Source organism: Brassica oleracea, chromosome C9, assembly GCF_000695525.1.
Source record: "Brassica oleracea var. oleracea cultivar TO1000 chromosome C9, BOL, whole genome shotgun sequence".
Lineage (NCBI taxonomy): Eukaryota > Viridiplantae > Streptophyta > Magnoliopsida > Brassicales > Brassicaceae > Brassica > Brassica oleracea.
In genome coordinates this window covers 23021519-23034134 of record NC_027756.1, presented here as the reverse complement: position 1 = coordinate 23034134, position 12616 = coordinate 23021519, and the positions used below count along the sequence as shown (strand labels likewise).

General features: G+C 36.7%; 1 protein-coding gene and 1 pseudogene across 3 annotated transcripts; one reads left to right on the top strand and one right to left on the bottom strand.

Annotated features, from left to right (window-relative positions):
- The first annotated feature begins 7930 nt into the window (after positions 1-7930).
- On the top strand, positions 7931-8654 carry LOC106314593 (annotated as a pseudogene).
- Positions 8632-11141, bottom strand: LOC106317862 (probable ADP-ribosylation factor GTPase-activating protein AGD13). Of its 3 annotated transcripts, none has more exons than XM_013755651.1 (9): positions 11057-11141; positions 10649-10726; positions 10472-10553; positions 10256-10331; positions 10012-10175; positions 9759-9912; positions 9544-9666; positions 9359-9454; positions 8632-9259 (listed from the first exon to the last, which is right to left on the bottom strand). In XM_013755651.1, exons 2-9 carry the CDS (start codon positions 10686-10688, stop codon positions 8978-8980), a joined length of 1017 nt encoding a protein of 338 aa, XP_013611105.1. In that variant the 5' UTR covers positions 10689-10726; positions 11057-11141; the 3' UTR covers positions 8632-8977. The 3 variants fall into 3 exon arrangements, with proteins under 3 accessions (XP_013611105.1, XP_013611106.1, XP_013611104.1); XM_013755652.1 differs by lacking the exon at positions 11057-11141 and adding an exon at positions 10962-11038; XM_013755650.1 differs by lacking the exon at positions 11057-11141 and having other exon boundaries at positions 10649-11056.
- Positions 11142-12616: the final 1475 nt, after the last annotated feature.

Here is a 12616-nt window from a genome sequence, read left to right as displayed (position 1 = left end):
GCATGTGGTACAATCGCTTAAGTGAATATCTTTTGAGTAGGATATGTGAATAATGCGATATGTCCATGCGTTTTTATAAAGAAATTGCCATATGGCTTTGTGATCATTGATGTATATGTAGATGACCTGAACATAATTGGAACTCAAAAGGAGGTTGATGTTGCTTGAACTCATATGAAAGAGGAGTTCGGAATGAAAGATCTCGGAAGGACAAAGTTTTGTCTTGGGCTCCAGATAGAGCATTTCCGAGAGAATAATTGTGCATCAATCAAATCATACAAAAAGGTTATTGAAACGCTTTTGTATGAATAAAGCAACTCCTTTGAGTACTCAAATGGTAAATAGATCTCTCGATGTTGAAAGAGATGTTTAAAAGATCCTGGTAAAATCTTACATAAATAAGTACTTTGGAGATGCTAATGGTAATAAAGCATATGTGAGCTTATATATCTTGCGAGGTGTATTTGATTAAATATACTTTTAGACACTAATGTCTTTGCAAGATACATCTCATTTCCTATTTATAGAAATTAGGATGGCGTCGAGAACATGTCAGTTCTCTCCAAGGTACGTATTGATTCAGAATTGGTTTATCCTAGAAACCCCTAGTTTGGTATGGTTTTTCAGATACATGCCATTAAAAAAGTCGAACGTAAACCGGATATGGTTTTGCAATTGGTGGAACCGCGATCTCTTGGCGTTCTCAGAAACAAACTCTGGTTGCGACATCTTCAAATCATGCAGAAACTATTGCGCTTCACGAAGCATGTCGAGAATATGTGTGGCTTCGGTCAATGAGTCACCACATACAAGAATCAAGCGGAATAGTTAACGAGAAAGAGCTGACGAAAATATTTGAAGATAATTCGGTGTGGGCCGCTCAACTCAAAGAAAGCTATAACTAGAGTGAAGTACATTCCTCCAAGATTTTTCTCATACATACGAGAACTCGAGAAAAATAAAGAAGTGGACATCGAATATGTACGGTCATGCGACAATCCCGGCTGACTTGTTCACAAAGGCTCTTCCCACTACAACGTTTCGAAAATACGTCTAGTATCGGAATGCGGCATTTACATGACTTGTGACGAGAAAGCTAGGTCCACTATTATCAGGGGGAGATTATGGCAGTGCACTCTTTTTCCCTTTTCATGGTTTTTGTCTCATTGGGTTTTTCGACTAGGTTTTTAACGAGCCAATACGTAATGCAAAAATGGATAATCAAGGGGGAGTGTTAGAAAATAATATATTTGTGATTATCCATTAAAGGATAATGTTGATCTTTATAATTTTGTCATCTTGTGTTAAATCGGTAAGAAATGACCGACCTTCTCCCCTATATATAGTGACTTCATGTCACTTGTAATAATTATTAGAAATGTGAAGAAAGTCACTTTGCTCTTGTTCTATTTTCCTCTCCAACAAAAGAATACAATAATTTAATATATATAAACATTTCTCTACATATAAATCTCATCGGAGAATAATTTACAACAGAAACAAATGAAATGTGTGAATAAGTATTGTGTAAATGTTTGTATCAATTATAATATAATGTAAAGAATTATTATGCACAGTCGTATTAATGAACTGTGAAGATTTAAATATAATTCACGCACTAAGACTTGATCTGCGCCTCTACGCACGAGTGTTTGATTTTACTTGTGTTCAATTTAAACTCATAAACCAGTGGTTTTATAATAAAATCTTATGTATATTTATTATGTTTTGTAATTTACATATAGAGTAAAATATATTATCTTATAATATAGATGTTTGATAATAATGTTTCCGGTGTGAAAACAAAGTTTATGACGCTGAGATGTGCCCAAATAGAGAAGATTTTAAAGAGAGGGTTAGAAAATATATTTATTCTGATTTCGAGGGCGAAATGCATTGGAGTACTATTGAAAGAAAGAAAGAAAACTTTTTTAATATGACCCGATTTTTAGTTTCCTATTTTAACTACTACTTTAGTTAAGAGGAGTCATTCTTTTATTTGTAGTTAATTTATTTTAAAATGAAACCACATACTAAAAATTTTAATTTTTTGCATTATTTTTCTATGAATTATTATTAATTTTATGATATTTGTTTCCTTAAAAATTGAACTCTCGAAATTTTTATATTTGATTAAACTAAATAGGATAATAAAATATTTTAAAAAATTGTTTTATATAATACATGCTATATATTTTAGTTTATGTTTTTATTTTACCACAAAGAAACAACAAACATTGTAATTAATTAACTTAAATTGATTTTAAATGTAGTGGCAGAATCTGTAAATAAAAAAATACTAAAAGAAAGTGATTAATTTATCGTAAATATAATGGCTAAATGTGTAAATAAAAGGAAATATTTAATATGATATCCATGTTTCCAAACAATTTTCATTTATCATGTTATCCATATTTCCAAACAGTACCAAAATGTACTTCAGTTTTAATACGATAGATAAATGTTAGAACATATGAAAGTGAAGATTCTATTATGGGTAGTCGAATATTCTTTTTATTAAGATGAGGAAGTTATTTTGCATTGTTAATCTAATTATAATGAATGTTTTATTTTTCTAGTGAGAGGTGAATATGCCCAAATTTAAATAACAATTTTTTGTTGACAAAAAAATGACAATTTTTAAATAGATAAAAAATAGGATTCTAAATTAATAGATTAGATATTGTGTAGATATTATTAAGATTTTGTTTTGAGAAATCTATTTTTGTTGAAATTAGTGTTAATATCAAATAATTTATAATATAAAATTCTGATAATAATTTTTAATATTCAAACTGCAATCTAGTTAGTTCACATATACAAAAAAAATGTAGTTTAAAAAAAATATAAGTAATGGTGTATTTTTCAAATTAAAATCTCATATAAATATATTTCTCCAAATTTTCTCTAGAAAATATGATATTTAGGTACAAAATATGTTAAATTCACAAAATATGATTTAGAAGCTCTTGAATTCATAAATTGAAAGGAAATTAAAAAAGAAAAAAAATAAGAAAAAGGAAAAAAAAGCACGGCCATAAATCTTTGTCAAAGCTGACCTTACAAAGGATCTCCCGCGTTCCATGAATTTCAAATTCTAGGGGAAAGATACTATGATTGATTTCACCTATCCATGGTTACCCACTAAGTGCGCTACATGTGGTAAATGGGGACACATGGAAAGGGTCTGCTCAAAGCAGAAGGAACCGGAAGTATCTAAACAGTTAGATGCGAAACAAGATGATGTAGATAAGGTTGAAAAACTACTGTCACCGGAGAATAGTTTGGTAATGGCAGATAATGGGGAAGAACAAGCTCACATGGTAGAGTTCGAGCATGTAGATCAAACCGCCACAGACACTGTGGTAGCTACAGAGGAGGTCAACACTGTGGCTGTAGCAGAGAATGATGGTAGGAATGAGGAGAAGTGGTTGACGCCCACCAAAATAAGTAAATCTCCAGAAAAAGTAAAAGTGCTTGAGTTGGGACAGGTCTCCACCCTATCCACGTTTTGCAATTTTAAGCTCAGAGGAAGAAGAAGAAGAAGGAGAAATAATGCAGCAGGAACATGTTGGTAATGCAGCAAGATTGCAGCAGGAAGATAATTCCCAAGAGGATGAAGTTCCGGCAAAGATTTTCTCTCCACAAGAGAAGGATGTTATTACCAAGGTAGGTGGTACGACTCGGCCATCTCTACCGCGTCTTTCCAAAGAGAATCACAAACTCGTGTCAAACTCAACTGTTCAAAAGACTAACGACTGCGATCACAGTCTTATGAACAAAAAGTCGACCAGGAAAAATAACTAATGTCGGGTTTCTACTGGAACATCCAAGGGTTTAATAAAAAAAGAAGCATACAGTTGTGAGAGATTGGATCAAAAAGGGATGTATGAAGTTCAGATGTTTAATAGAAACTCGAGTGAAGGAAAACAGAGCAGAGAGGATTGTTTCGTCTATTTTCCGAAACTGGTCAACAATATCAAATTATGAGAACCATAGACTTGGAAGAATATGGGTGGTTTGGATCCCGGGGGTCCGGGTTACGCCCTGTTTTAAGTCAAATCAGCTTATTACATGCTCAGTGTTACTGGAAGGGATGGAAGAGGAGTTATTTTGCTCGTTTTTCTATGCTTCCAATTTTCCTGAGGAGAGAAGAGAGCTTTGGAATGATCTAAAAGACCACCAAAACTTACCGCTGTTTAAAGATAAGCCATGGTTAGTGCTGGGTGATTTTAATGAAATTTTGGACTTGGAGGAGTACTCTGGTATTAATGCACCATCTGTCACTACGGGCATGAGAGAGTTTCAAGATATGCGCCGATATTGTTCCCTGCTGGACATGAAAGCTCATGGACCTCACTTAACCTGGAGTAACAAGAGAAAAGATGATCTAATCCGGAAGAAGCTAGATCAGACATTGGTTAATGACGTGTGGAGTTCCAAATATCCACATTCTTATTGTGTTTTTGAGGCTGGTGGTTGCTCTGATCACTTGCGCTGTAGGTTTCAAATCCAGCCAACACCTCCAAAACCAAAGCGCCCTTTCAAATTTACAAATGCTGTGGTGGAATCCCCGAGTTTCCTCCCACTGATAGCAAACTATAGGGGCAATACAGTTCCACTCCATCCTTCGACATCTGCCTTATTTCATCTGTCTAAGAAACTAAAGAACCTTAAGCCTGCTCTGCGTAAGTTCAGCAGAGACACCGTGGGAGATATTACAAAGAGAACGAAGGAAGCTTTTGATATTCTGTGTCGATATCAGACAGATGTGATGACTAACCCTACTCCTTCCTTGCTGGAGGAAGAAGCCCGGGCTTTTGATAAATGGCAGTTACTATCATCCATTGAAGAGATGGTATTGAGCCAAAAGGCAAAGATGCACTGGTGTAAGGTTGGCGACGGGAATAATAAAAGTTTCCACAACTCAGCTAAGATCAGAGCAGCTAAGAACCCAATTAAAGAGATACAAAAGGAAGATGGCACAGTCTTAACAACGCAGGAGGATATTAAGGCAGAGGCAGTTGATTATTTTCAAGGTTTTCTGGCTAAACACATTGATAGTAACAGAGGAATGGAAGTGGATGAGCTCAAAAGATTAATGCGTTTCCAGTGTGAAGAGGCAGATAGAGACCTTCTCATTCATGAAGTCACAACGATGGAGATCAAACATGTGCTGTTTGCAATGGCAAGCAATAAATCCCCGGGACCTGATGGTTTCACTTGTGAATTCTATAAGGCGGCTTGGGATATTGTTGGAGAGGATTTTGTCATCGCTGTCAAATCTTTTTTCAAAACTGGTTTCTTGCCAAAGGGGATAAACTCAACGATTTTGGCCTTGATGCCGAAGAAGAAAGATTCTAAAACTACGAAAGACTACAGGCCCATATCCTGCTGCAATGTCATATATAAGGTCATCTCGAAAATCTTAGCCAACCGTTTGAAACTGATTCTGCCTAAATTTATTTCTCCAAATCAGTCCGCTTTTGTCAAAGATCGACTGTTGATGGAGAATGTTCTAATGGCATCAGAATTAGTTAAGAGCTACCATAAGAGTGCAGTATCTGCGAGGTGTGCGATTAAGATCGACATATCAAAAGCTTATGACACAGTACAATGTCCTTTCCTACTATCTGTTCTAACGGCTCTCGGTTTTCCTGGAGATTATATAATATGGATCGACAAATGCTTCTCTCTTGCCTCTTTTTCGGTACAGGTAAATAGAGAGTTAGCAGGCTATTTAAATAGCAAGAGAGGGCTTCGCCAAGGATGTGCGTTTTCCCCCTACCTGTTTGTTATATGTATGGAGGTCCTGTCGAAACTGCTAGACAGAGCTGCGACTACTAGGAAATTTGGTTATCATCCCTACTGCCATGATTTAAAAATCACTCATCTATGCTTCGCAGATGATCTACTTATTTTCTCAGATGGCCAGAGACAGTCAATTGATGGAATCCTTGAGGTTTTCAAGAGGTTTTCAGAGGCATCTGGTCTGCATATCAGTATGGAAAAATCAACGCTCTACTTAGCCGGCCTTAGAAATGATGCTAAGCAGGAGGTACTAAGCCATTTTACTTTTGCTGCTGGTGATCTCCCTATCCGTTACCTTGGGTTACCACTGATGACAAAACAGATGACTGTCCACGATTACACTCCGCTCATCGAGAGAATCCACACAAGAATCAGCTCTTGGACAGCTCGTTTTCTCTCCTTTGCGGGGAGATTACAGTTGATTGCGTCAGTGATCCATAGCTTAACCAATTTCTGGATCTCAGCTTTTAGGCTACCAAGGAAATGTATACAAGAAATTGACAGACTATGTTCAACTTTTTTATGGTCTGGCCCAGAGTTAAATACACACAAAGCAAAGGTTTCATGGAAGGATTGCTGTAAACCCAAGGAGGAGGGAGGCTTGGGTCTGCGGTCAATCAAGGAAGCCAATGATGTTGCGTGTTTAAAATTAGTATGGCGAATCATCTCATCTCCTTCATCATTATGGGTCAAGTGGATAAACATATATCTGATACACAAGAACTCTTTCTGGTCAGTCAAGGAAAGAAGCTCTCTCGGGTCTTGGACGTGGAAAAAAGTTTTAAAGTACAGAGCCAAGGCAGCTACTCTTACGAGAATAAATGTTAACAATGGTCGTTCTACTTACTTCTGGTTCGATACTTGGTCTTCTCATGGTAGACTAATAGACAAAACCAATGGTCGTGGAACAATTGATATGGGAATCAGACTGAATGACACAGTGGAGAAGGTAGTGGTGTCCCACCGTAGACGAAGGCATAGGGAAAACGTGTTTAACGTAATTGAAGAAGAGATTATGTATGTTCGCACGACAGGTTTAACTCAGAGTGAGGATGTGAGACTTTGGAAAACATGAGATGATTTAAAACAGAGTTTAGCTCCAAGGATACATGAAAACTAATTCGGCCAACACGCACAAAGGTTGACTGGTATCGCGGGATTTGGTTCCCCTACAATACCCCTCGATACTCTTTCACAGCTTGGGTTGTGCTTTTGAACATATTACCCACAGGAGATAGAATTTCCCTATGGCACACAGGCGTTTCAACAGTCTGCAGTCTCTGTCCTGACCTCACTGAAACACGAAACCATCTGTTTTTCAATTGTAAATTCTCGGAGGAAGTTTGGAAGAGCCTTACCCATAAGCTCCTATCTTTGGATTACAAACCACTGAATGGGGAGAGATCATTCGGCTCCTAACAAAGCAGACCAGGAACAAGCTCGGCTCTTTCGAATCAAATATGTGTTTCAAGCAGCACTCTCTACCATCTGGAATGAGAGGAACGGAAGAAGACGTGTTGAAGCCCCAAACAGTCATTCTGCTTTGATTCGATGCATTGACAAATTAGTCAGAAACCGAATTTCAAGCCTAAGCCTCATGGGGGATCGAAAACACACAAAGGCCATAGAAACATGGTTTTCAGTTAGATGATTCTTGAGATTATTTTTCATCTTTTTTAGAAAAAAAAAAAAAAAAACACGGCCATCTAGGAGAGACGAGAGCTTTGACATTTTTCTGGTCTACTCGGACACGTGTCAAATAATAACTCGTTATAGCTTCGCCGACACAGCTTCGTCGCGAACGAGTTTTCTTCATCCTTTACTATAAATCTAAACCCAAAGACCTCTTCTCTCTCACAGTCACAATTTCAGTTTCTCAAAATCCGGAAGAAAAAAAAAAACAATCATCTCAAATCGCGAACTACGATCAAGGTAGATTACTGTTTCTTCGGTCAGATGTGATCGCGATTGATTCTTCTTATTTGAATTCGATAGATGCGTCGATCTAGGTTTTCGATTAGGGTTTCTTCAAGAATTGCCTTGAACTCGTAGATTTTTTTGTCCAATTTAGATTATTAATCTTGGGCTTTTGGTGAATAACAGATGCAGATCTTCGTGAAGACAGACCATCACCCTCGAGGTGGAGGGTATTCCTCCGGACCAGCAGAGGTTGATCTTTGCCGGTAAGCAGCTTGAAGATGGGCGTACTCTCGCTGACTACAACATCCAAAAGGAGTCAACTTTGCATCTCGTCCTCAGGCTTCGTGGTGGTATGCAAATCTTCGTTAAGACTTTGACGGGAAAGACCATTACTTTGGAGGTTGAGAGTTCAGTTACTATTGAAAATGTCAAAGCCAAGATTCAAGACAAGGAGGGTATCCCAGCAGAGGTTGATCTTTGCCGGCAAGCAACTTGAAGACGGCAGAACATCCAAAAGGAGTCTACACTTCACTTGGTCTTGCGTCTGCGTGGAGGTATGCAGATCTTCGTGAAGACCCTTACCGGCAAGACCATCACCCTGGAGGTTGAAAGCTCAGACACGATTGATAACGTCAAGGCCAAGATTCAGGATAAGGAAGGCATCCCTCCAGATCAGCAGCGTCTCATCTTCGCTGGAATGTGTGTGGTCTTTTGCTTTTTTATCCTCGTATGTTTCTTCAATTCTTATATGATTGCTAGTTTGTTAGTGGCATCAGGGGGAGAATGGTTCGACTTATTCATCGTTCACGTGTTTTCTTGGCTTGAAAGACCATTGGTACCATCTTAGTTCCAACTCTTGTTACCGAGTAGGATGTGTTGTAAAGAATTTGAAATTAGCTATAAGGTCTTTTTTTTTTTTTTTTATCTCAAGTGATTGTTTGTTAATTAGCAGCAGATAGTTTTGGTAGTGTACTTCTCAAAACTCACGTCTCAAGTGACTCTTTAGCTCCTATAATTGGTTATTTTCCAGTTCAAGAGTTGCTCATATTCAATCAATAGTTTGTTTTAAGTCCCATCAAAATGCGTAACTCTGTAAGATATCAAGAGACAGAGTATTACAAACAAACACTTTCTTGTGAAAAGAAATCAGAGACCAAAAATGTTCCAAGAAAAGAACAAAAGAATGTATTGCAAACTGTATAAAGTGTTCATATATAAAATGGAATCTACTGCGTTATTATTAGTATTATTGTTCAAGTGGCAGCCATTCCATTTCCAGCTCTAACTCTCCAGACTCTACATTCTGAAGCTTGATCTGAACCTCCTGCTTCACTTTCCCATCAACAATGTTAATGATGCTGTCATCTATTAGCGGATTATCATGCGACTTCAGCCATTTCCCAATCTGCATGTCCCCAAACATCTCAGGATCCCCAAATGCCATTGCAGATGTTATCAGAGGCTGGATGTCAAGTTCAGCTTCTCCCATTATGTCATCAGCAGAGAATGTATCATAATCATACACTTGCTGCAATAAACACACAAACAAACCCATAAGATATATATATATATATATATATAACAGCTTTTGTCAGATAGCAAAGGTGCTTAGGATAATAGGCTTTACCAATTTCACTGGACCATAGCTCTCAGGAACAGACAGCATGAGCTCTTGGTTCCATACCGGATTCAAGTTACTATTCACAACTGTTGTTTGAAGTTTCTGAACAATCAACGAAGATCTTAAAGATACACAAAAGGCCATAGATGCAGAGTAGTAAACAATAAACAGTCAAAAAGAGATACACTTACTTGCTTCCCAAGATTCAAGACAACATAAGGATCACTTGACATCATGTCTCTGATTGCTAAGTTAGTACCTTTCTTGACAGTCACCTTCAACAATCCAATAAACTCTACCATTCCTTCTTCAAACTATCAAAAATGTATATATATCTCATCAAGAAGATTATATCAAGAAAGAAACTGTTTTAAGAAAACAGATTGCAAGTTATTAGAAGTTTTACAATCTTCTTTGATGATGAATTTGTGCGAAAACTATCCATGAATTTTGTAGAAAGACTTGAGCTAAGAAAAGATGGTGGTTTCTTTGTTGAGGTAGTTTTCCCTGATGTTATCCTCAAACTTGGTTTCAGAAATTCTTGGAGTTCATACTTTGACCTAAACAAAAAAAAGAAAAAAAAAGATTTCAAGATCTTTGAGGAACTAACTCATCAAGAAACAAAGATAAGACTTTGTCTTCTTGTAGAATAAGCTTGCCTGATGAATCTCAAACGCTGGTCATGACTAACATCAGGACCAGGCTTAGAGCTGCCTTCAGGTACAAAAGCTTCGTAGATTGAATTAGCAGAAGCATTTCCTCCTATTTCAATCATGGAGTCGACTTCCTCATCTGACCAGTCATCTAGTGTCACAGACAAGACCTGGATAAAACCAAAAACTATATATATATGAGTACATACAACAAAGAAGAGGTTCATATATACATAAAAGCTAATATCACCTTTGAGATGTGAGTGCCGAGGCTTCTGTGCACACCGCAACATTTTAAGCAAATGAACACTCCGATATTTGCTGATCTGATAAAGAATTAAACACAAAGATGCATAACTAAAGACACAAGCACATATAAACTTGATTAGACATGACAAATGGCTTTAAAAGGTTTAATAGCATTCAATGTTGAAACCGAAGGAGGCTTGAGGGTTGATGAACTTACGCCCATTTAGGATCAGGAGCGCCACAGTCAGCACAGACTCGGTTATCAGGCTGGTTCAAAAGGTCTCTTATTCTCCTCTTACCTGTTAAACACGCAACCTAATCATCAGAAACCTAAATATCATTTTATCATTACCTAGAGAACATGTAAAATCAAGAAACTAATATTGTTCATTACCTGAGCCAGGCTTACCGAGTCCGGCTGAATAATTGCTCATTGCTCTTCTAAGAAACAACAATCATCAACACAAAGATCCTTACATTTGAATAAACCCAAAACAAAACAACTCTTATCAGGCACATATTTGTTGAAATATTTTCTTAAGGGTAATCAAATATATTTACGATTAAACACGTAATAAAAAGTCAATGTAGATGATCATCCGTATATGTATTTTCAATTCCCACACGTATTGGAAAAGAGAAAAAACGATCGTTTAACATTCCTGAAAACATTTCAATGCAAGAAAACTCTGAACAGGACAACGTACAGAGAGTGGATTAGGGATTTCAATGATCCTAAACATGAAACAAAAACAGATATACAAAATTGAGAGATAGAGAGAATTTTCTTTGGTGTTCTTACAATCTTTGGGAAAGAGAAGATAAGATTAGATAAAAAGGAAAAACAAAGAAGGGGAATGGTGACTATATGCAGATGACGAATACGTGCTGACTTTTATTTTTATTTTAAAATAGTTTCCCTTTTCCAATCGTTTCTGGTTCAAAGGTTTTCGTCTCCCCATTTTTTTAAATAAAATGTCGAAATCAAAGAGAGAAACACCTGTTGATCCGGACCACATATTGTTACCAAAAATCATAACAAATCACTTTCATTTGGCAGTCAATTTTTTCTCCAAAAGTAATGTAGCTGATAGGCCTGCGACTTTGGTTTACCAAACCGAGAGACTTTTTTGGTTGACCAAAGTTTTCTAGAGAATTACTGAAATTAATATAATTAAATTTGGTCAAAATTCAAAAAAATAATAATTAAATTTGGTTCATTTTTTGGATCAATTTTGGTTTTGAATTTGATACCAAATTTTGTTTTGAAAGTTTTGTTAAATTTAGTTTTTTTATTAAATCCAGATATTGATGAAAATGGTGTAGTTTCGATATAAACCAATCTGATTTTTCGTATAATTTTGGTTAGAAATAATTGAAAATACAGTTAATCAATCGTTGAACTGTATCCGTAAGTGGATTGATTTTTTTGGAATATTACGGATTGGTTCAACCTAAATAACCAAACTATAACTAAAAACCAATAATTTTGGTTCCGTTCGTTTAGTTCGCTTTGGTCACTGCAGGCCTAGTAGCTGATATTGTAAACTGTTTTCAAAAGTTTAAGTAACTGCTAATTTTAATCGGTCCATACAGTCACAACAAATAGCATTTAGCAATGTGGGTGGTACAAACATTAAATTGTCTCTCTCAATATCAGTTTCCGTAGGAAATCGCGAATTCATCTCGAATCTTCCATTTCCAAAATTAGCAACTAGAAAACTTGCTCAAAAAATGAATAAATAAAAGAAAAAAAACTTGCTCACTGTTGTAAATAGAGAGTTTTGAGACGAAATATTTATGTGTTCTTATTAATAATCAAGGGGTTCCTTTATATAAGGATTACAAGATGAAGATAAATGGAAAATATCCAAAACCTAAACTCACTAGAATTAGGAAAACTACTAATACATAATAATAGAAAGATTACATCTACTAGGAAAAAGAAATAGTTTCCTTTTCTCCAAACTTTGTGGCCGCCATTCTCTCTCCTGAAGTCGGCTCTCTCTCTCCTCTCTCTAGGCTTCGGCCATCTCTCCATCTTCTAGGTATTGGGCCGGTCTCGGTCCGGGCCTGGTTAATGGCAATCCACTCCATGATTTATAACACTCCCCCTTGGATGCCATAACCATACATGATTCGAAGTACGCTTCATGTTGCCCCATTAAAACCTTATTAGGAAAACTCAGTGGGACAAAACCATGATGAAGGAAAAAGAATACAACACACACTACTCCCCCTGATGTGAACATCACTGTAGGTTCTACATTATACGCATCTGATGCGTGATCTTTCCTGTATATGTAGGAAGGGAGTAATCGGCCAAGTTCATTACTAAGCCGTATCTAGACCACTTTGACCT

Bases quoted from the DNA above. Each gene is read 5' to 3' on its own strand.
- LOC106317862 (XM_013755651.1), bottom strand. From the start codon at position 10,688: ATGAGCAATTATTCAGCCGGACTCGGTAAGCCTGGCTCAG. The intron at 10,332-10,471 runs GTAAGTTCATCA...ATTCTTTATCAG, and splicing joins GCTCCTGATCCTAAATGGGC to ATCAGCAAATATCGGAGTGT. The intron at 10,176-10,255 runs GTGATATTAGCT...GGTTTTATCCAG, and splicing joins TCGGCACTCACATCTCAAAG to GTCTTGTCTGTGACACTAGA.